Source organism: Eptatretus burgeri, chromosome 5, assembly GCF_056783735.1.
Source record: "Eptatretus burgeri isolate ZD-2024b chromosome 5, Ebu_testis_v1, whole genome shotgun sequence".
NCBI classification, from domain to species: domain Eukaryota; kingdom Metazoa; phylum Chordata; class Myxini; order Myxiniformes; family Myxinidae; genus Eptatretus; species Eptatretus burgeri.
This window is the reverse complement of record NC_140965.1, coordinates 94244058-94268410: the sequence shown is the minus strand read 5'-3', so window position 1 is coordinate 94268410 and position 24353 is coordinate 94244058. Positions and strand designations below refer to the sequence as shown.

The 24353-nt window shown below is 43.1% G+C and overlaps 1 protein-coding gene across 1 annotated transcript; it reads right to left on the bottom strand.

The window, feature by feature from the left end:
• Nucleotides 1–9383: 9383 nt before the first annotated feature.
• Nucleotides 9384–24064, bottom strand: RPS24 (ribosomal protein S24). Its single transcript, XM_085882948.1, has 6 exons — nt 23914–24064; nt 21278–21343; nt 20917–21126; nt 19188–19301; nt 16769–16789; nt 9384–9462 (listed from the first exon to the last, which is right to left on the bottom strand). Exons 1-5 carry the CDS (start codon nt 23989–23991, stop codon nt 16784–16786), a joined length of 474 nt encoding a protein of 157 aa, XP_085739074.1. The 5' UTR covers nt 23992–24064; the 3' UTR covers nt 9384–9462; nt 16769–16783.
• Nucleotides 24065–24353: the final 289 nt, after the last annotated feature.

Sequence of the window (24353 nt, the reverse complement as noted above, 5' to 3'; positions counted from 1 at the left end):
TGAAGCGTCGGGAGCGGTTGTTGTGAAAAAGCTAAAGTGGTTGAAGTGGTTGTGATGAGGAGGTCGAGCATAGGTTGCTATGGGGATTTTTAGGGCATTGTGATTTGTATGAAGGTTCCAGTGTCGTGGGGAGTATGGTGAGGTTCTGAAGTGAAACGACCGTTGGGGAATGGCACGCAGTTTGAATGGGAAATGAAGCGCATATGCTAATTGAGGGTCGCTGTGCTGTCTGGTCTGTGGCATGAATGCTTACGGTAAGGAGAGGTCGTGTATTAAATAAAGTATTGTAAATAAAGTAAATAAAGGTCGTGTATTGGACTTCCGGTTCCGGTTTTGAGCGGCAAGAGGTCTCCTTCGGGGCTCCCTGCTGACATTCTCAAAGTTAAGTTCCGGTTGTTATTTGTCCCGTTTTAACTGTTTAATTTTCTCACCTACATGTTAATGTGTGTTCCTAGTTCGGTTTTGTTTCAAAAATCGTGCTATTTTGTGAGTATTTATGTCGACGTTCTCACCTGGTGTTTGAGGCCTAGTCCTAGGCTTGAGGCCTACCGGTTCCACTTGGTGTTTGATCGTTTTTTTTTTTTGTTTGTTTGTTTTTTCTCCCCATTACCTTCAATTTTCATCCTCCCCACTTTCCAAACATCCCCCATTCTCCCAACTAATCTCTTTCTTATCTCAAAAAAAAAAAAAAAAAACCCAACAACAACAACAACAACCTTCTCCCGATTCTGCTACTTCTTCTTCCTCTTAACTTCCTCCTCGTCTTCCTCGTTTTTTTTTTTTTTTTTACACTTCCATGACCTAATCTGTTGAACTCTCTCATACATTAATATTAACAACAAAAACGATCTTATAATGCTTCATCTTCCTCTCTCACACATGTGGTACTCTTTACTGTTTCACAATGCACTACTCTTCTGCTATTTTAACAGACTGCTCTCATTTCGACCTCTCCTTCATTCCTTGCCTAAAAAATCCAACTATTACAGCGCTTCTTCTCTCCATGCTCTGAATTCGCCTTCATTGCATCCATCAAGAATTGTGTTAAATCGCATCTCTGACCTAAAACTTTTAAAAACCACAGTTTGCCATGGATGCTCGCTTTCCATCAACCATTCTTATTTCCAAATTCAGTGACAGCTCACCCCCCTCACACCTCACTCTCAATCTCAAAACAACCATCGCACTCTTCTCCCTCCAAGCCTCCCTCTCACCTCTTTCAAAAATTCCCCCTCACCTTTCTCCCACCTTTCATCCCCCTCACTCTTCCTTCTCTAAGTTGCCCCCCTCTCATCCACCAACCTGCCTCCCTCCACTGCCCTCTCACCTCCATCTCTTCACTCCACCTTCTCAAATCCTCAACTGCCATCTTCCTTGTCTCTTGTCCCCCCTCTCTCACAGCACCACAGCGCCTTTTCTCCTCCTCATTCGGCCCCCTCCCCTCGCTTTTCTGCCATGCCCCCCACCCCTTCAGCAACCCCCCTTTCCGCCCCCCCTCCTTCCTCCTCCGTCCCTCCCCCGCCCCCTCCACCTCCTGCACCAAAAGCCTCCTCCCCTACCTCTTCATTAAAAGTGTGGACCTCAAATATCCGGGGCCTTCGCTCAAACCTTTCAGATCTTTCCATGCAGGTTGCCACTGACAAACCAGACATTATCTGCCTAACAGAAACTTTCCTCTCCCAAGACGTGTCTGACTCCCAAGTATCTCTCCCTGGTTACTCCCTCTTACGGTATGACAGACCTGAGCCTCGTCCTGGTGGAGGTGTTGCTCTCTTCATCAAAGACTCTATTCCTCACTCTCCCTGCACTGCTCTCACTCCCCCACACCCCCAGGAATACCTCTGGCTTCGGCTTCCCCTCCACTCCCACCTCATGTTTATATGTGTACTGTACCGTCCACCGAACAGTGATGACTCCATCTACACCTCACTCTCCGAAAACATGGACCATCTTCCATCTTCTCATCCAAACTCTCTCTTCCTCTTATGTGGCGACTTCAATTGTCATCACGCCAGTTGGCTAGGTGTGGGTACCTCTCTCACCTGCCATGGGACATCAGCAAAAGCTTTCTGTGACTCATTGGGACTGACTCAATCGGTCAACTTCCCGACCCGGATCTCAACCAATGGTACTCCATCTCTTCTGGATCTGATTTTGACAAATTTCCCTGACAATATCTGCTGCTCTTCCTTCGCTCCAATTGGTTCTTCTGACCACGTCCTTATTAAAGTGGACATCTCTCTGGCTGTTATCAGAGAACCACCTCACCGCCGTCGAGTCTGGCATTTCACTCAAGCCGACTGGCAGGGTCTCCGAGCAGCCATCAAACTTACAGACTGGTCTCCTATCACTACTTTCTCAAACATCAACTCATCCTGGGAATTCTTTCAAAGAAACTTGCTCTCCCTCATGCACAGATTTATCCCCTCTCGTGTTCAGTTGTCTTACCCTTCCTCCCGCCCTTGGTTTACTGAAGCTTGTGGTGAGGCAGTTGTCCTGAAACAACTTGCCTTTGCCTCATGGAAAGCAAACCCAACTGAGGGCAATCTCAGTTCTTTCCACAAAGCTCGGAACAAGTGTGTATCTACCCTCAGGAGAGCCAGAAAACAACATCTTTCTCATCTCAAGTCTGAACTCTCAAACCTCTCTCCCTCCTCAAAATCCTGGTGGCGTTTAATCAAATCTGTTTCTGGTGTATGTTCCCCCTCCATCCCCTCCCTTACCTCAAATGGCCGCACTGCTGATTCCACACGTGATAAAGCTGAATGTCTAAACTCGGTGTTTGCAGCTAAATCTTGTGTCCCAAACCCATCACTATCTCTACCCACTTTACCCAGTCGCACCCAACTGTCCCTGGACTCTGTATCCTTTTCTCCTGACAAGGTGGAGAGCTTGCTTTCAAACCTCGAGTCAGATTCTGCAACCGGTCCAGACGGCATCAGCCCACGTGTCCTCAAAGCCTGCTCTTCTGCTCTTGCTCACCCTCTCTCTGTTCTATTCACCCTCTCATTTTCCCAAGGTCATCTGCCATCTGCTTGGAAATCTGCTAACATCACCGCCCTGCATAAAAAGGTGCAAAAACAGATCCCTGTAACTATAGACCAATCAGCCTTCTCCCAATCATCAGCAAGGTTATGGAATCCATCATCGCTTCAGACATGAAATCCTTCCTCTTCTCCAATGGCTTGATTTCCAATCATCAATTTGGTTTCAGACCAGGTCACTCTACCCTAGATATGCTGCTACTGCTCTCCCATCAATGGATGGAGGTCCTCAATGCCAGACAGGAAATCCGAGCCGTATCCCTGGACATATCACGTGCTTTTGACACAGTCTGGCACCCTGCCCTACTCACCAAACTCTCTGCCCATGGTATTCAAGGCCATCTCCACTCATGGCTCGCAGACTTCCTCTCCTGTCGCAGTCAACGTGTGGCCCTAAATGGAGTTCTTTCATCCCCTCTTCCTGTGCAGGCTGGAGTTCCTCAAGGTAGCGTTCTGGGCCCTGTTCTTTTTCTGGTTTTCATCAATGATCTCTCGGACTCTCTGGAAAATCCTCTATTTCTCTTTGCCGATGACTCAACCCTCTGCCGTACCATCTGTCATCCCTCAGCCCGGCAAGCAGCAGCTTCTTCGCTCACTGCAGATCTGGATAAAATCACAAACTGGTCCAACACGTGGAACATGTCTTTCAATCCAGACAAATCTCACACTCTCACTATGTCTCTTCGAAAGGACCGTTTACAAAACCCCCCATCCACTTTCTCAACAATCCTCTGGAAGAAGTCTTTTCTTTCAAGCTTCTGGGTCTCACTATCTGCCATGACCTTTCCTGGGAAAGTCACATTTCCAACCTTGCCTCAAAAGCCAGTCGCCGACTGGGAATCCTCCGTCGTGCAAAGTCCTTCCTCGGCCCTCTTGAGCTCCTGACCACTTACAAAGCTTTTGTCCGTAGCCTGATGGAGTACTGCTCTCCCCTCTGGGCTGGTGCTCCTGCCTCCCACCTTTCTCGACTTCACGCTGTCGAAACCAGGGCTTTTAAGATCATTGGCATCTCCCGCAATGAAGCTGAGTCTTTGGGCCTCTCACTCAATCACCGCAGGTTGGTCGGTGGTCTTTCTGTCTTCTACCGACTCCTCTCCAGCCTTGCCCCCCTGCTCTCTCTGCGATTTGTCCCAACCACATTTCCACAGGGCGCTCAAGGTCCGCCAACAACCCCCTTCTGGTAAAACTACCAAAATCACGAATCACTGCTCATCTTCACTCTTTCATTCCTCTTTTTTCCCGCCTTTGGAATAAACTTCCTCACTCTATTCTTTCCCATTCTTCCCTTCAGGCTTTCAAAACAGCTGTTCACCACCACCTCTTATCTTCCCCCATCCAAATCCTCGATCTTTTCTACCCCCGATAATCCACCCAAGCCCACTTCCTTCAATTCTCCTGCTTTCCTTCCTGAAAGTCCCTTTAATGTCCATCTTCCCCTCGCCATGTTCCCCGTCCCATCCCCATCCCTCTCCCTTCCACAGTTCACCTGTGTCTGTTCCCCAATGTTTTGTCCCTTCCACTCCCGCCCCTCTTGTCTCATGCCTCCTTGCTGTGAGTTGTGTGTTAGCTCTCATACGAGCCTCGACCAAGGTATACAAAAAAAAAAAAAAAAAAAAAAAAAAAAAAAAAAAAGTAAAATAGATGAAAGAATAGGAAATGGAATTGAAGATCTAACTTAAAGCCCGACACAACGCACCTTGTCCCATATATCAACTTGACACAACAGAAGGGCGAACTGAACTAATACTAATGAAATGTCTCGGGACCACTATATGTTGGGTGCGGGTCTTGGGGGAGTGCTGGCTTCACAGAACCGCAACAGTATGTATGCTTTTAAAAGTTATTTATTTTTGTTCCACCATTCTTCTTCCACTATTTTATATCTGGGCTGGCAGATTGGCCAAGACGAGAGGTACGCACACTCACTTCCAAGCTATCTCGCCTCGGTTAGCATTCAGACCCAGCTATAAACTGTAATCCCAGTGTTTCACAGGCAGGGTGAATCACTAATGTGTGTGCCATCTCTTGGGAGGGACATTCAATTAGTGCCCCATCTGCCGGAATTAGTTGGTGGACGTTAAAGATCCCGTGGTGTCATTCACAAAGAGTAGGCAAGCTATCACCGGTACCCTGAACAAATTCCAAATTCCTGCCCAAACCAGTAGAGTGCACTGCCCCAGTGGCACATTTGTGCCATCAGCCAATGATGCTACCCCACAGCCTTGTGTTGTATACGAAAGAAAACTGAAGGATTGGGTTTCAAACTATCAAGTCAAGTTCTCTTAACAGCACTAGAAAAGGTGCAGTACGTGGAACTCTGAGTTCATAATTTGCCAGAACCGTTCATAGGAGAATCATCAATATATAACAGAGCAAGTGTATGTATGTATGCATGTACGTACAGGTAATGGACAAACAAATGAAAACGAGGGACACCAAGGAAATTGAGAGCAACAGCTTCCACACAGGTGTAGCCCATGTGCTCACGAAGCAAATATCCCAGCATGCATAAAAATGCTGCCATCCAAAATAACATCCTGTCATGTATAAAAGTGCTGCACAGGACTGGTTGCCTATAATTAAGGCCAGCATGGCTGCAAGAGGAGACCTCTGTGACTTTAAAAGAGGGGAGATTGTTAGAGTGCGTTTGGCAGGAGCTGAGAACAGCTCAACTTGCTGATGTTTCACGAGCAACGGTGTCTTAGGTGATGTCACCATAGAACTCTGAAGGAAAGATATAAGCAAAGTGCAACAGTGGGCAGAAGTACATACTCCAGGATCATGATATCCATGTAATAATTCGAAGTGCAAGGCAAAGCAGGCAAACAACTGCAGATCTATAGATTGTAAATTCCAATCTGGGACAGTTTCATCATCGAGCAGTCAGTTTCATCAAAAACGGTCCACTGAGAACTCCACAGAGCAGGATATGATAGTCGGGTTGCAGGGCACAAGCTGCTCATCACACTTGGCAATACATGTTTGTGAGTCCAGTGGTGCAAAGAGCACAGGCTAGGGATTCCCGAGCAGTGAAGAAATGTGATATGGTCAGATGAATCATCCTTCACCGTGTTCTCGACAAATCGACAAGTGCACATGTAGCGTCAACCTAAAGAAATGTACAACCCCGAGTGCTTGGTTCCGACAGTGAAGGGTACTGGTGGTGCTGTAATGTTGTGGGGTGCATTTTCCTGGGTTCGGTGTAGTCATTACCTCATTAGGCCAGGTCAACGCCAATCCATACTTTTTGGTACAGAGTGTTCATCTTCACCCCATGTTGCAGCATTTATTTTCTGCCGGAATGGGTGTCTTCCAGGATGACAATACCCTCATCCACAGAGCACGTGCGGTCACCCAATGGTTTGATGAGCATGACTGATGTTATCCATACGTCACAGCCTTCTCAGTAACCAGATCTGAACCCAATAGAGCATTAATGGGATATTATGGAACGGTGCCCGAGAGCGTTTTCCACCTCAATCAAACAGGTGTGAGCTGATTGACTTTCTCGTGAAAGAATGGTGCCGCATCCCTCCTGAAGAATTCCAGATGCTGATGGACTCTATATCACGGCACATACCGGCAGTACTGGCAGCACGTGGTGGCCCAATGCCCCATTAAGTGACTACATCAATTCCATCAAGGTTTGAAGAAAAAAAAAATTTTTCACCCATCTTGCCATTTTCTTCCTTTGGGGATTGGGTGGGTGCAACTGTCCAAACTACATAACGACGATGTGATGTGTATATATATATATATATATATATATATATATATATATATATATATATATATATATATGTATATGCACATAAGCAGTGGGCATGTTTTCACTTCACATACGTAAACCAGGTTCATATTATTTTCGGGAGTGATCAAGGCAGCGGTCTGTTGCATATACACTACCACAATGAAGGGATGTGTCAGAAGAACGTGCAGTACACTTGGAACAAGATCACCCAGAGCATGGGTACTCTGCTATTAATAATCATAAAGATAATACCATTAGCTGCATGGCTACTCACATAAGAAGCAGGTACCTTTAACATCACCAAACTCGCATCAAAAGCTGGTCGCAGTTTGGTGATTCTCCTTCCACTTGAGGCATTCCCGAACCATATACCGAGCTCATCACAGTGTACAAGGCTTTCACACAGAACGCCATGGAGTATGGCTTTCCACTCTGGGATGGTGCTCCTGCTTCCCACCTTTCTCCACTTCAGAAGACCATAAAAAAAAGTCCTGCACTGGAGGAATTTCAATTCAGGAGGCAGATTCTCAGGGATCGTCACTTCCACCACTGGCAAGTTAGTCGGGGCTCGATTTTACATAAGCTTACATTTCACCTTGCTCATCCGGCCTGTTTCCCCATAGCCTTACTAAATTGAACACATTCAAGAAAACGTTTGCCTGATCACCCTACAAATCCAATCTTGTTGCCCACCTGCAGTCACAATTTATTCTTCAGATTTTGAAATGGTCTCCTGTCTGGATTCATCCTTTTCACTTGTCCTTCGAAATGTTATCCATCTACCACGTGGTCACCCCTACATAATCCACATTTCCAAAAGACACCGATTCTCTCAATGTTCCTCTGTTATTCAGTTTTGACTTGCCTCTAGGCTGTCGAGCACGAGTTTGAATCCTGACCCAGCTAGAAACTGTCATCCCAGTGTTTCCCCAATCAAGGTGTGCCATCCCTCGGATGGACGTTAAACTCATGGCACCCTATCTGCCATTATTCGTTGCTGGATGTTAAAGATCCCAGGGTGTCCTTCGCAAAGAAGAGGCTAGCTATCACTGGCACCATGAACAAATTACAATTTCCTGCCCTATACCACAGGGAGCAGTGAATCAGTAGCACAGGCACACTCTCAGCCAATGATGCTATGCCACAGTCTTGTGCTGAATACGAACGAAGAAGATTCAGTTTTGTATTAGTAAATCTTGTGCATGCTCTGTTCCCCCCGCCCCCCTCCCCCCCCCCAACATATGTGGTCGTCTGTAAATCTGCTGCGACCAGTTAGCTCCAGGAGCAACCAGAGGGGGAGCACTCGGTAGAGTGCAAAACCTCCGCCGCCAATACTGCGAGGTCACTCAACTGAACCTGATATCCTATTCATTCAATTTGCCGTCAACAGTGCTCACAGAGTTATAGTTTGCAACTTTCCCTTTTACTTTTAACTTTTACATACTCAATTCATTCGTCATAACTAGATTCCTTGAGACAGAAATTGATTTTACGTGGGTATATCCACCTGAAGTTCCAAAATCAGCCGCAATTATCATTTTGGCATGTTTTTTTGTTGGAAATCACTTATAACATGTAGAAATGCAAAAAAAAAAAAATCGAAATTTTGTTAAAAAAAAAAGTTGCAAAATTTTCTGTTTTTTTTTTCTTTTTTTCTCTTACAATTTTTTTTAATTTTTGGGGGTTGTAAATCACTTAAAACATGTAAAAAAACACAAAACATGGCCAAAACGGATCACACTCTACTGAACCACGATTGAATAACTAAACTAGATCGACGCGCATGTAGAAATGTCAAAAAAAAATTCGAAATTGTTTTGAAAAAAAAAATTGCAAATTTTTTTTCTCAAACTATTTTTTTTGGGGGGGGGTTGGAAATCACTTAAAACATGGAGAAATGCAAAAACAAAAATTCAAATATCTTTTCAAAATGGCCGCCATATTGGACTTTGGACCAAGTCCAAAATCTAATGGCATGATCCTTGGACCATACCTAATCACCCCACCAAGTTTCGTCGAAATCTGTCGAGGAGTTTTTCCGTAATACTGTTCACAAACAAACAAACAAACAGAGAGACAGGGGTGAAAACAGTAACCTCCGTCCATCTTCGATGGCGGAGGTGAACAAGCATAGACCCTTGTAAATAAGGGGGAAAGCAATTAAGGGGACATTGCACAACCACTGAGGGAACTGTGCACGAATAGATAGGAGTACTGAGAAATAGTTGGTTTCAACAACTTAAAAAAAAATTCCCCTCAATTGACAAAAAAAAAAAAAAAAAAAAAAAAAAAAAAAAATCACATTTTAACTCCTCATTTTTTTCCCTTTGTAAATCTGCTTGAAAGGTGTTATGTTCACGTGCATATAGTTTTGACATGGAATACAAATGTAGCCATCTTTCATACAACCATGACATGTTTCGTCCCACACAACTTTTGAGAGGTAATTACCTCAAAAATAATAAGAAGAAGAAGAAAAAAAAATAGCATGACCATGATGGACAGAAATCAGGAAAAAATATTTATCAATTCCTTCAAATGATACAGCCTCAAATCCCAAAGAACCAATGAGAAAGTTGCAGACAAAATGGGTTCCAAAAGCAAATGCTTTATTGCAGGGTGTAAGTGTACAATAGGTTGAGAGATAAAGAAACAGTCTTCGACATTCTGCAAAAGAAAAAGCAACCAATCACAATTCAAAATGCAAACAAAAACAAGCAAAAGAACAATCAGAGATTTTCAGGTAAATCCAACATGGCTGCCAAACCATGTGACCTATGACATCATAGGTGGGAACCTTTTGTTCCTCATGGATCGGCAGTCCGAGCTGCAAAGTTTCACCTTGATTTGTTCAGCCGTTTCAGAGAAGATATTTGAAGGTTCAAAAAATAAAAAATAAAAAATACAAAAGCCAAAAGGACTGCCGAATCACATGAACGATGACGTCAACATTTTTTCTCTTGACAAATTTATCCCAAGATGGCCCTCAAAAAATTTCATACTGATCACAGATAGCGTTCTACGTATGCAATTATGATGTCATAACAAAGGCATCTATGGCATTCGACAAATATCACAAACTTACTGACCATGCGGAGTACTTTCCGTGTGCAAAGTTTCAATTTTTTTCCCTTAATGCAGTTTGAGATACAGAGGGACAAAGTTTTTCCAACATGGCTGCCACAGCATGTGACCGATGCAATCATAATCCTTACTAAAATCCACAGACTGGTGTTTGTTTGTCCCACTACTCTTCCTACAGTTCTGGGCTGATTACATCCAGACCAGCTACATAGGATCAGCATGACCCCAATTAATGCATGGGGGTGTTTTTATCTTTGCTGGTGATCTTGGGGTGGGGGGGGAGGAGGGTAGGAAACACAAATACTCTATGGAAATGTGCATCGTGTAGCACCGCCTCCAGGTGGGGGAGTGTATTCCAAGTCTCCACCATTTACAGTGCAGTATTGTATTCCTGTCCCCACATTTTCCAATGCAGTGAGGTGCTTTGAATTATAAGCAGGAGGTATTTTTTTTCCTTCATGCACATGATCCAGGTATTATATTTTTTGCATATACAAAGCCCAAATATTCTTCTTCTTCATGAAGCTGCTGGTTGCATTATTGGTTGAAAGCACAGCGATGCTGTTGATGCATTGCCCCCATCTCCAGTACACTGGTATCCATTTTGCCGACCTCGGAAGGATGACAAGCTGAATCAAACCCACCTGGTATTAATTCAATAGCCGACAGGGGATCAAACTCAGGACCCGAAGATCCCAAGCCAGCAACCCTAACCACCAGGCAAACGCCATGCTCACCACCCAAATAAAGGTATGCGTCAGAAGAACGTGTTGCATGCTTGGAACAAAATCGCCTCAAGGGCAGGTACTCTGCTAGTTATCATTCAAACATTCTACATGAGTAATCGCTCCTATGGTGAAAATTGTGTGTCAATCCGACAAGTGGTTGCAGAGAAAAACCGTACTCATGTTCTGTGCGGACAAACAAACAAGCAAATGGACCCAAATGCAAAACCCTTTCCTCTGGCGAGGCCAATTATTACAGCTCACCGGATTTTGGCCGCAGCCTTTGTTCAGCTTAACGTGAAATGGTTGGTTTAAGATAAACAATTTTGTACTTCATTATGAAAAGTTATTTTTGCTTTCATAAAAAAATTTTAGGGAGATATTTAGCAAAAAGGAAGAGGGGCAGAAGCATGGAAGCTAAGAAGCAAAAATCAAGCTACCAATTCCCACTACGACTTTATTCTTATAAACCTGCAAATTACCTCAACTTGAGCCATGTTAACCTTTTCGGCACCCGATCAGTGATAGGCTAATCCACCCAGGAGAGGGAACAGGTCTATAAAATGGAGAATTAAATTCTCTTCCCGGTATTGGCTGCAGTACAATCCAAATGGGAAGTAGGGGCGTAGCTCTGCTAACCTCATGCCTAATATGCAGATCCGAGGCAACTGTTTAACCAGAAGAGCCTTTTTGTCCCTCGCCCCTCCAACAAGATCAGAAATGGGGGACAGATTTAGCTTTCATATTGCAGATATCCATTCCTCATGATGTCATCTCAACCTGATTAGATCACAGCGGTGATTGGCTGAAATCTGTTGCCATGGCAATCAGTTCGGTAACTCGCCTTGTGCACACAATATTTTAAAAACTGTTGAAAATTTCGCTTTAATATTGCAAATATCAATTCCTCATGACATTATCTCAACCTGATTATATCACGGCGGTGATTGGCTGAATTATGTTGCCTTGGCAACCATCTCGGTAAGTTTAGTGCTTGCTAAGTGGTACAAATGAGGAGCACCCTGTCGACCTTGAGTCTGTTTGGATGCTTGCATTTGCACACAGTCCCCCAGGTTCAACAGCTGCACCAGTCAACAGCTTAATTAAGCAATCATAGCGAGTGGGACAAAATGTCGGAACCTTGCTTCAAGGAAACAAATCGATGAAGTAAATTGCATTCAGTCACAAGTACATTTTGTTACATTTAAGATCCAGGAGAAAAGCTCTACATTGGTTGAAGTAGCCGCACATATCAGCAAATGAAGACAAAATGGCGAATGAGAATTGAAATGTAAATCCATGCCTTCGGTAAAGATGAGAAACAAACCAGTCAACCTCTTTGTCACAACTATCATACTGCTTGTGCTCACGTCAAAGCTTCAAATGCAAAATACATATAGTTGTGGTTCTGGGAACCGCATCCCTCAAAAGCAATAGCACCCCATCATACGGCAGTCCCGAGACAGTTATTCCATTAATGTACGTTCAGATTGTCCCATTAGACAAGAAGGAAGGGACTAATGGGACAGTGCGTTGTGTAAATCTCAAAGCTCGGTCTGAATAAATCTCTGCACCCATTCCTATTCTTTTTATCTACTCTTATTCCTGAGGTAAATCCTAGCCACATGCACCCTTCACTGTGAGATGGGTCCTCAGCGAAGGCCAAGCAGGCATTACGCCGGACACCCCTCTGCAGAAATCACAGCCTGCCAAACGTACGTGTAGCGGTAATTTCCACCCACTGGACAGAAAGAGCACCCAACACGACGCCCACGCTGCACGGAACACGTACCGACGAGATGGAAGAAACGGCACCCAAAATGCTGGCAACTTGCAAAGCACACGGGGCCACGCCCTTTCCAACCCATAACCAAATCCCCATGTAATAATTATATCGATCTCCTTCCAATCCGAATCCCTGCTTAAGACTTGTGCCTATCCTCTCTTCCAATCTTTTCCCTGAATTCATGACACGGATCAGGACGGCAGTCTCCACCTCTCTCCACCCATTCGCTTTTGACTCCACCCAAGTCCCTCCATGCACGCCCGACGGTCGCATCTCATTCTCTGGACCGACGCGAGCTGCACGAAGCAAGAGACGACGCACTGGCTGTCAGGGAGGTATCGCCCAGCGAAGCACCAGCACCGCCCCCCACCCCCCAAAAAACCATAATGGTGGTATGATCGGGCAATCGTGCAAGGTATTGAGAAACCGTTAGCCTCATCTCCTCTCCTTTTTCTCTTCATCAACTGTGTGTGTGTGTGTGTGTGTGTGTGTGTGTGTGTGTGTGTGTGTGTGTGTGTGTGTGTGTGTGTGTGTGTGTGTGTGTGTGTGTCCCCGTGTGTCCTGGCACCTGTACTCATTTAAGTTAAGATTGTACAAGAATTATACTGAGATAACTCTGCTCTGTGTCTGCTTTTGTAAGTTGCTTGTATATTGCCGCACCTTTCACATTTCTTCCTATTCCTATTCCTGCTACAGACAACAATGAACATTAACTGTGCCACATACCTTTCCTCACTTGCTTGTTAATAAATCCTTTGTCGGAATTTTCCCAGCTCGATTTTGTCTGTTCTTTCATTGATCCAGCATGGTCCGTATCCTAACTTAGCCAGGACTTTATTCCCAACGATCCGTTCCTTTTAGCCAGTACATCCTTGGCAGTGTCGCTCGGCTGCATCTGATCCGATAAGGTGATCTGGTTCAGACAAGGCGTACCGAGGGCATGTCCCCAGGTCATTGGATCACGTGGTTATTTTTAGGTAACCGGATTAAATAGACGGAGGGCCCCAAGTCACATGGTTGAGTTATTGGCATTCACGGTCAGTTAGCGACCCGCCGCATCACGGAATTATCCGTGTGCGATGGCCTGCAATTTCGGAGAGTCCAGTGGGAACCCGAGATAGCTTCCCCCCTGATGGTATTCTCACCCGACCTCGGCCCGCAACAATATATATATATATATATATATATATATATATATATATATATATATATATATATATATATATATATATATATATATATATATATATATATATATATATATATATATATATATATATATATATATATATATATATATATATACACACACATATATACATACATAAGAAATTTAAAATAAATCCGAGATGTTTTAATTTGAAAAATTACCCCCGTGTGGGGGTGATGGTCATTTCTATAATACCACAAGTTCTCAATGTTCAGTTATGACCGAAGTATACTGCGCAGTTCTACTGCGCAGCTCGACTGTGCAGTTCTACTGCGCAGTTTGGTTAAAGATGACTCGGCATTTTGGCGCGCGCGCGCACGAAATTATATTTTGAAAATAAATGCAACGTTTACATTTTGGGTTTTGAAACTTTTGCACCTTTGGCGGAAAATGTATAATTATACAAGGTCAGCTGCCATGCAATGACACCATACACCAACTTTTACCATGCCCAGTAGAGAATATATAGCCTCCTGAAGGTCGGGCAGTTTTTGAAAACTTTGAAGTCACGTGACGCGAAAACAAAAGCGAATATCAAAAATCCGGCCTGACCAAGTTTAGATATTGTCCCATACATTCATATGCCACAATCAAATTCAAGATTGCTTGAGAAATGTAGGAGGAGATAGATTTTGAAAATCGTCATTTTCGCATTTTTTTGCCAACTTTGAAGTCATGTGACACAAAAACAAAAGCGAATATCGAACATCCGGCCTGAACAAATTTAGATATTGTCCCATAGATTCATATGCTACAATGAAATTCAAGATCGCTTGAGAAATGACGGAGGAGATATAATTTGAAAATCGTCATTTTCGCATTTTTTGCCAACTTTAAAGTCACGTGACACGAAAACGAATATCGAAAATCCGGCCCGACCAAGTTTAGATATTGTCCCATAGATTAATATGCCACAATCAAATTCAAGATCGTTTGATAAATGTAAGAGGAGATAGATTTTGAAAATCGACATTTTCGCAATGGACGGACGGATGGACGGATGGACGGACGGATCGAAAGACATCTTCACCCATATTATTAGGTCATGCTCGAAGAGATGACCTAAAAAGTTAGTATTTTCAGTAAGCCTGTCATATGCAAGTTTTTGGCCTCTTACAACAGGCCGCCAAATGTGTTAGGAATGATATCAGATGCTAAAACTTTGCATGCCCGCCCGAATACACATGTAGATGGACATATGCGAACGTCTTGACGATTGGGCCTTCAATTTCAAGATGAGCTCCTTGCATAGATAGGCCATAAGTTAGATCTCAGTGCATCTAAAATGGGCATATTTTCACTCATATCTGCACACAGGGTAATGCTGCAATGATGAGTGAATACTTTTAAGTTGATAAGTGGGCCCTGTGTCATGTGTTACAATTCTATGAGCCTGCCGCAAAATAGATAAAAATTAAGGAGAAAAATACACCCGTGCGGGAGTGACGGTCATCTCTGCGAGAAAATATATAGCCTCCTGAAGGTAGGGCAGTTTGTGCAAACTTTGAAGTCACGTGATGCGAAAATGAAAGCGAACATCGAAAATCCGGCCCGACAAAATTTAGATATTGTCCCATAGATTCATATGCCACAATCAAATTCAAGATTGCTTGAGAAATGTAGGAGGAGATAGATTTTGAAAATCGTCATTTTCGCATTTTTTGCCAACTTTGAAGTCACGTGACACGAAAACAAAAGCGAATATTGAAAATCCGGCCCGATCAAAATTTAGGTATTGTCCCATAGATTCATTTGCTACAATCAAATTCAAGATTGCTTGAGAAATGGCGGAGGAGATAGAATTTGAAAATTGTCATTTTCGCAACTTCAAAGGCCTCGTGACCTTGACCTTCAGTGACCTTGAAAGTCATACCATCGTGTACGTCTCATCGACCTCTATCAGGATCACTAATGACCAGATCTCCCGCTTCAACTTTCTTGTGAATGGAAGGAACGGACGGATCGTCACCTGTCCTCTCAACACCAATATTATTAGGTCATGCTCGAAGAGATGACCTATAAAGGTGACAATGGAGTCTAAAGACATTTTCACAAGATCTGATCTGGTACATTGCTACCTGGAAAGGTGTAGACTGTAGAAGACTACCGGGAAACTGAAATCAACTTTATGATATACACTCGTACTAAAACCATTCTGTCCAACCAGATATACAGCAAATGTACAATCATTACCACTCCTGTTTACAATCAGTCTATCTGGAAAAATCTTGTGAAGCTGCCCATCAAAAACATTATAGTTAACCACACAAATATCATCCATATAACGACATGTACGAGATAATTTTTTGAGCTAATCCAAATTTTTTCTCCTTCATCAGTTTCTGCATAAATGAAAATTCACAGAATGTTTTTTTTTGTATCCACAAGTTGGGGGCTGCAATTCCCACCCATGGGAATACCCTTAACCTGAAACATTATCCCACAAAAACATAGAAAAGTATTAAATAAAATAAAATTAACAGCATCCTTAAACTTCTGTTTTTCAAAAAAAATGAAGACTTGAATATTTATTTTGAGAAAGGAATGCTCTATCAAACCTGACACATAAATGAGGGTCCAAACAAAGAAATCGGGAAAGGAAATTATCGCAAGCATTTGATAATGCCAATTAAGATTTACGATTAACGAGCAGAGCGCACGCCTTACAGACGATCTTGTTCACAACATGCAACATGTTATTCTGACGCATACCTTTATTTGGGCAGTGTATAGGCATCAGACAGCTCTGTTTCGGCAAAAAACCCAGGTTACGTGCATAAAGCAAAAACTTACCAACTGCTTAAAATTCAAAACACCTCAATGTACTGGAAAACATGGGGACAGGAATACTGTACTGTTGTAAATGGCGGAGACTTGTAATGGAGGCGGCGCTGCACGATACACATTTACACTGAGCACTTGCGTCACCAGCTCCCCTTCCCCCAGACCACCGGCAAAAATAAAAACACCCCAATATATTAATTGGGGTCATGCTGATGCTATGTAGTTAGTCTGGATGTAATCAGCCCAGGGCTGTCGGAGTAACACAGCAAACAAACACCGGTCTGTGAATTATAGGAAGGATGCATTGTGGTAATATGTTTTACAGCATTTTGTCGACCGTAAAGGAAGGGAGGGATTAGTAGTTTTAACCACAGTAACCTTTACCTGCAGCGGTGGCGATCACTTCTGCAATGTTGTACAGTTGTAGAGAAATGAAGAAGGGGGGGGGGGGGGAAGAAAAGAAAAGAAAAGAAAAAGAAAACAGTTAAAGCATTAGAAATCCAACAATTTCATCACATCATATCACATTCTGAGCTTTTTCAAATCTTTAAAACCCCAAATACAGCTACGAACAATTAAATGGATGCATTAAAACATAAAAAGAAGTTCCAAGGCAATCCTATTCATCCTCTCAGGTCAAGTACACTGAATCCTGTGGAAAAGCAATTGTGGTGAAACAGCTCCCTTTCTTAACATGGAAGGCAAATGCAACCACAAGAAAACTGAGGTCATTGGAAGTGTGTCCACCCTTTGGCAAGTCAGGGTGGAACATTGCCAAGTTCATCTCCGGTTTATGACCCCCCCCCCCAACTCAAATTCACTCGTTTCGTGTGCAGCACGCGGTTGCTGATTTGCATTGATCATTGTCAAGGGTGTGGCTGTGTCAAGGATGCAGTGCCCCCTGTAGGTTAGAGCAGGAATTTGAAATTTCGCCATGGTGCTGGCAATAGATCGCCTGCTCTTCATGAAGAACAACATGTGATGTTTGACAGGCACCAAATGATGCTGGCAGGCGGGACGTCCTGTTTAATGTCCATCTGAGGAATGGCGCACACATCGATGAATCACCCTGTCTGTGAAGCACAGGGACGACAGTTTATAGCTCGGTCGGGATTCAAACCCAGACTCTGCGGCTCAAAGGTGAGTGTGCTCAACTCAAATGGCATCACCGTTTCTCACGCCATATACAAGAGATTATGAAGCGGTAACATTGATGTATTTTTGGTAAACCATGTGCTACTCACTCACAGTACAAGATTAACTAATTAATGCTGATCACAACACTCTATTTGGACAATGGAAATTTTTGCAGGCGAGCCACATGGGATGCAACCTACTCTTGTGAGGCCAAAAAAAAAATCCAAGGCGAATATTGGAACCAAGTCACGTCATCATACCCAGCTTTCTAACTGGTATGTGTCTCTCATCCACATCAACCTCTGCTGGTGCGCACGCACCCACCAATACACACATTACGTCCAGAAAATTATAGACAATGCAGGAAAAAAAATTAGGCGAGGGAGCTCGGCCCACCAATGCTAGAGCTTCTGCGGAGGCTCAAATATTACTCGATCACAGCCTTCTTCAACCTGGCTTACTGTCTTTCAGAAATGTACAATTAATTTCCTTTTTCTACACAACAGGAGCTTCTTAAGTGAAAACAAATCCATCCACAAGTCTCAATCCCAAGTAAGATTATCAGACACCAATCCCTTACAGACATCTAATAGTGACATACCTTTGCACTGAAAATGTATTCAATGAACGTCAGGAAAAAAAAAAAATTACATGACTGATGAGCCGACTTATCTAAAGTACAGCCAAAAGAGAAAATTATTATGTTTATGATCTATGTATATTTTTCATAACACACTGCACCAATTGCGATAATTAATAGATCATACATATCTCTTTAAAATACTGTTCTGATCACTGATCGGCAGATCAAGCATGATAGCTTATAAATGGAAGAGTAAACAGTTGCGCATGTAACATAAAACAAATCCCACTGAATTGGAAGCAGTGCCAATCACAATGTATCCTACATTCTCGAATGTACATTCACGTGCATTTGCATTCCTTTGAAGTGCATCGGGAAATAGTTTCCCTTGTTAAAAATATTCTGGACATATCAAATACTCCTACTTTCGGAATCATTTGTGTTGACAATTCAGAAAAAGAGAAAGTTTTTCTTTGGAATAAAATGATTTCATTTTTTGGGGAAAAACAAACATTTTCATTATTTTCAAAATGTTTGTGTTTGACGGATGCTGTGGAAAAAAACAACAACAAAAAAAAAAACGCACGCACGCACAGTCGCACACACACCTCGATCTGTCGGTGAATGTTTATTATTATTACTCTACATGTCTCTTGCTCTGAGTGTGAGTTTGTCCAACTGTAGCTCCATCACATCCATCCATTGTGACCATAGTCTGTGCAGAGCATTGGTGGTGCAAAAGCCGTCTCCTGGGCTATTGGTCACAATCCTGGATGGGTCGCCACTCCGACGCAGCAGACTCAAATGGCTCAATCATTTTGCTGACCTCGGAAGGATGACAGTCTGAGTCAACCCCACTTGGTATTTACTCAACGACAGGGCAGGATTTGAACTCAGGACCTTAGGATCCCAAGCCCAGCACCCTAATCAAGCAGATACCAAGCATACACTCTAGCAACACTGTCATTAAATACCCTTTTATTCTCAATCTTATATACAAAAGGCAGGAAGTGCAGACAGACAGAGCAGCATCACACCGTTGCCATCAAACATTTTGACATCAGAAGACCACTTACGACGTACCTTTTTACCAGTGCCAACCTTGGCCTTTTCCACACCTCGTACTTTCTTCTGTCTGTTTTTCCTCTCCTTGCGCTGTTTCCTGGAAGTAGTTTTCTTCTTTTCAATCACTCCTTGCTAAAAAAAGGTAAAAATAAAAAAACAAAGATCTTTTCATGCAGTGAAAACAATAAAGGCCAAAATGAAGACTGAAAGGCTTGTACAATATAAATTTGTTTTGGTAGTTCACCGACAGTGCATAACGCTATCAATGCTGATATCTTCCAACCATTTAGCCAGAGCGGAGAGCTATATAAACACCATTTTCTAACCGTACACAGTCTCAAGTTATACATTTACGGAGGGTTAAGCAGGTGCCCCAACCAAAGAGCTCCCTTCATATCCAGGTTACCATCTGTCCTCGTGTTATATTGTCCGAATCGGTAAACTACATTTTAAGTCAAGATTTTAACTGCTTGTACAAAACTTTGGGGTGGGGGTAGGGGCCAACTTGACTTTTCATTTGCCATCTGCAAAATGACAGCAGAAAAGTGGACCCAGCAATCAGTTGCAAAATAAACTATCTACAGAGAGTAATATCATGTGACAGGTACGCATAACCATGATGGAATAAAACTAGAATGGCACTCATCGACATCGCGACGTTGACCGATATGCCTCCGCCCACATTATTACATCATTATACATACTTGCAACAAGTTTGAATTAAATCCCTTCAGCTGTTCTCAAGCATCACATTTTGACCTGACATTACCTCTGACCTTTTGGGGCCAAAATCTAATCAGTCCATCTTTGCATCATAATATATACTTCTACGAAGTTTGGTCAAAATCCCACCATTGGTTCACAAGATAGCACGGCAACAATTTTTACCGAACGGGACCTCTTACTTATTGACCCCATAATCTAATCGGTTCATCTTTGCATCATTATACATACAGTACCTGCACCAAGTTCGATTCAGATCCCTTCAGCCGTTCTTAAGTTATCGCAGCAATGAAAACCTACCAAAGATGGATGGACAAGCTAAAAAGATAATGCCTCCAGCAACTTCGTCAGCAGAGACATTAAAAAAGTGCGACTACAGCAAAAATTAGTTTCGACAAAGATGTTACAATTAAAACCGGTCTCAATTGTAGTAGGCAGTCCTTAAAGCAAAAATAAAAATAAAGTTGCATAAGCAGCAAAGAGCTGTGAAAGGACTCTCATCCCAACATGGTATCAGAATACTCATCACAGTCTCCTATTTTCAAGTATTCCCCTAGCCGTGAAATCCCCACTGTCTTTAATATAAAATTCAATTGGTTCGAGATTTTACACACGTTTCGAATGATCGATTGCGAACTTGTCATCGTTGCAGACTTTGGTTTCTTCACTTTTGCATTCTCAACCATCACCAATTGGTCCTCAGTCTGATGGTTGGGGTCGATTTGTTGTCCGTAAACGTGCCTTACCAAAGAGTTTGCATGCCAATCGAAAGGTACGGATAAAATCATTCCTCTAGAAATCACTTCTTTCTAGGTAGGAAGTAGGAAGTACTTGGAAATCGACATCGATTCACGTCTTCATTCCACGACTGGAATCGAGACTCAAATGCTGAAGAATCAATTCCGCCAAACACGAATACAAAACAGATTACATTAATACATTCAATTTGCTTTCTGCCTATTGTGTCTCTTTAACACCATTCATCTTTAGGCACTGGCCACAAGCTTACTGAGAAAGGTCATACCCTGATCAGCCTGTGCTTTGGTTCATTTTTCTTTGCATAGTCAAGGGTGTCATATATCATTGCAAAGCCTGTGGTCTTGCCTCCACCAAACTGTGTACGGAAGCCGTACACAAATACAATGTCTGCCGTGGTCTTGTACATCTTGGCGAGCTTGTCACGTATTTCAGTTTTGAGTACCGTTGCCTTGCCTGGGTGCAAAACATCAACCACCTGTGGAAGACAGTCTTGCTTTAATCACATGGGGTGGTGGGGAAGAAATATTGCTGAATGCTGATCAAAACAAACACACGGACAGGAGAAAAACTTGTGTAAATAAATTAATAAACACAAACTAAAGGAAGAGTACATGAAAGCTACCCACCATTTGTTTGCGCTGCAGAAGCCGATTAGTCATAAACTTTCTCGTGCGAATAGTCACCGCCTCACCCTGAACAACCAAGCACACGATGTCACACAAATGTCATGGCAAGAAGATCCATTATACAACTTTAAAGGGACAAAATACTCAGCCCACCAGTTAGTTGATGAAGGCCTAACCAAATGTTAAGGAACAGCAAAAATAAAATTGCAGGAAATACAACCTCCACCCCACCTCGCCTTCCACCACCAACCTTCATTCATTCATTCATTGAACTGTGTGCGAACAGCTGAAAATTATTTGGAGAGAATCAAGTCTCATTCAAACTATCATTCACAGTTCCAGGTATGAAGGATGTATGTGGGCAACAAATCACTTTTGAGTAACCATTGTAACTGTCGCCTCACCTGGATTGTGTGGAATCTGAAGCTCTCAAGATTCTTGGGATATTCCATGATGCCAAATTACAAGGCCCGCTGCTTTCACATCACAGACAAGTCGGTGGCCTCTGTTTGTCACAGGCTATCCTCCAGTCTCGCTCTATAGGTTCTCTCAGCCCGACTATCCTCTGGGATGTGCTCGCTCTTGCAGGTAAATTCACAAAACAAAAGGTTTACTGCACACACCTGGACTCTTTTCTCCCATTTGTGGAACTGCCTTCCAAAGATGGTCAAATGCCATTCTTCCATCCAGGGCTTCAAAAACAGGTGTTGTACCACCGATAAATGATCGTTCCGTCTCCGATGAACCCGATCTAATCCAACCTCTTACTTGCAGGTAGGTTACTCCATTTCTCCACTCCTCTTGTGGCCCCATTGTACCAAATGGGGCCCTCTTGTGGCCCCAAATTACCATTTTGGCCTCGGTCTCCTCACGATTCCACAAGCTTAGATTTTTAATGAAAAAAATAACAATTATTAACCGAGATGGTTTAATTTTTTTTCATCAGTCACATCCATCAGTTTTGAGGAGAGCCAAAAAGAAGCAGAACAGAGAATACCAAAACCAACATGTTGCTCTCTCACCATAGGATCACGCAGGTAAGATTAAATCCCATGATGTGTATTCACATGCCTCACTCAATGTCGTGTTGTATTTACAACAGGTAATTGACCAATTTGGGAGATGTTCACATGTTATGTAGCATTTCAGCTCCACCACATAATTTCCTTAAATATTTAATTACAACTGCCCCTCTCAGTCAATGCTTCACCCAGTTTATCCAAAACCCCCTCCACTCCTTTCAGATGAGATTCTTTCTTAATCACACACGTTGTAATTAAAGCTAACAAGGAGCATTCCCTCATCCCTCTGTTCAAAACCTTGGTTCACCACTCTTGGGATATGGTAACATCGTACAGAATCCAAGATACATCAAGGACGCAGACGTAGTCGAGCGAGTCCAAAGGCGTGCCACCAAACTCAGACCTGAACCATCTCATCCAAAATGGGGATAAGGAAACTCGATCTGCACTCCCCATGTTACAGAAGACTCCGTGGACATACGATCCAGGTGTACCAGCTGGGATCGAGAGGATAAGCTCGTAAATATTTCACCCAGGCAGTGTATATCACGCTGCATGGGGATAGCCAAATTACATGTGGTCAGAAGTCAATAGAACATAAAGAGTAAGTGCTTTAGAGAGTATCAGGAGCATATATGGAAGAACAGCCTCCCACAGGAAGTTGTCGAGCTCCCCACAGTTGGTGGTCGTATGGCAGCTTAGCTGCTGGGGTAGCTATCATTTCTTGAAGCGTGACTGTGTCGCTGATGCAGTGCCCCTCTACCAGTACACACACTGGAACTGGTGCGCATTTCGCCGACCTCGGAAGGATGACAGGCTGAGTCAACCCTCTGGTGTATTAATTCAGCGGCCGACGGGGCTTGAACTCAGGACCCGAGGATCCCAAGCCACCACCCTAACCACTGAGCCAACACCAGGCTTCCCCACAGTTGATACCTTCAAGAGAGGATTGGACAGTCATTGGGAAGGAAAGAGATTGGCTCGAACCATCAACACATGTTCAGACGTGCAGAGAAGATCGAGGGATTAACAGGACAATTTCCTCCACTCGTGATGATTTCTCCTCGTCCACTCCATGGCCTCACACAGCTTCACATTTACACCATAAAAACCAACCAACTACCTCGTCAAGAGGTCCATACCCGCTCCAGACGTCCACCTCGTGGTGAGCTCACCTCAAAAAAACAGAAGAAGTCGTCATAACCATTTTCGATTTCAGACAAAAATTCCAAAAAAAAAAGGAAATTTAATCCCAAACCTGACCCACCCCGCCACCACCACCACAATTGCAATGTATGTGTTGAGGTTTGAATTCAGTGAAATCCGTACATTGCTGTCTAATCGTTTTATAGCACAAGTACAGAGCATAATACACTTAAACAACTCGATATATTTGACGGTTCGTCTCAAAATCATTCATTTCCATGGACACAAGGCAAGGCCTACGCTAGGCCTACACTAGGCCGCCGTGGAGCGCTTCATGGGCAAATCAAAGTAATCACGACTAATATTGAGACAAAATCAATACAAAAACTTCCCTAATAACATGAAAAACACAAGAGTGCTTATAGTCCGGCAATGGAAGGAGGATGGAGACGGATCGTCAGAACTCACCATGTCTCCCAACACCACGTATGGCGGCCGGAGCGGAAAAGGAAGAAGCGATTGAAGGACATAAAAGAATCGAAGCATTCTTCATCATTCTTAAATTTAATAATGCTTTCAGGAGCATTCTTAAATCTCCATCGATATCTCATGTCAAGCGCAAAGTACAAAATTTATTTTTGCCGAATACAGTAACATGCACGCATTGTTCCGCCATGGCCGTAACACAGTGAGTAGGTTTCTCGCAAAACTAATTACGACACAAGCTGTGAGTTCAAAAACGTAGAAACGAACAAAACCATTTCTCTTGAAAAACAAGAAGCGAATACTTCGATATCGCGCGGCTGGGGGCAGTAAAAGGTTAAAAATGATGAAACAATTTTGCAGTTATAAAATTTAAATGTAGACACGGTGAATTAGCATGCGTGATGGGAAGAGTTGTGACGTTG

Excerpts from the sequence above, each read along its gene's own strand:
- RPS24 (XM_085882948.1), bottom strand. The coding sequence starts at position 23,991 with ATGCTTCGATTCTTTTATGTCCTTCAATCGCTTCTTCCTTTTCCGCTC. Across the intron at positions 21,344-23,913 it reads ACGTGGTGTTGGGAGACATG|GGTGAGGCGGTGACTATTCG; the intron begins GTGAGTTCTGAC and ends TTGGTTGTTCAG. Across the intron at positions 21,127-21,277 it reads TTCTGCAGCGCAAACAAATG|GTGGTTGATGTTTTGCACCC; the intron begins GTGGGTAGCTTT and ends TGTCTTCCACAG.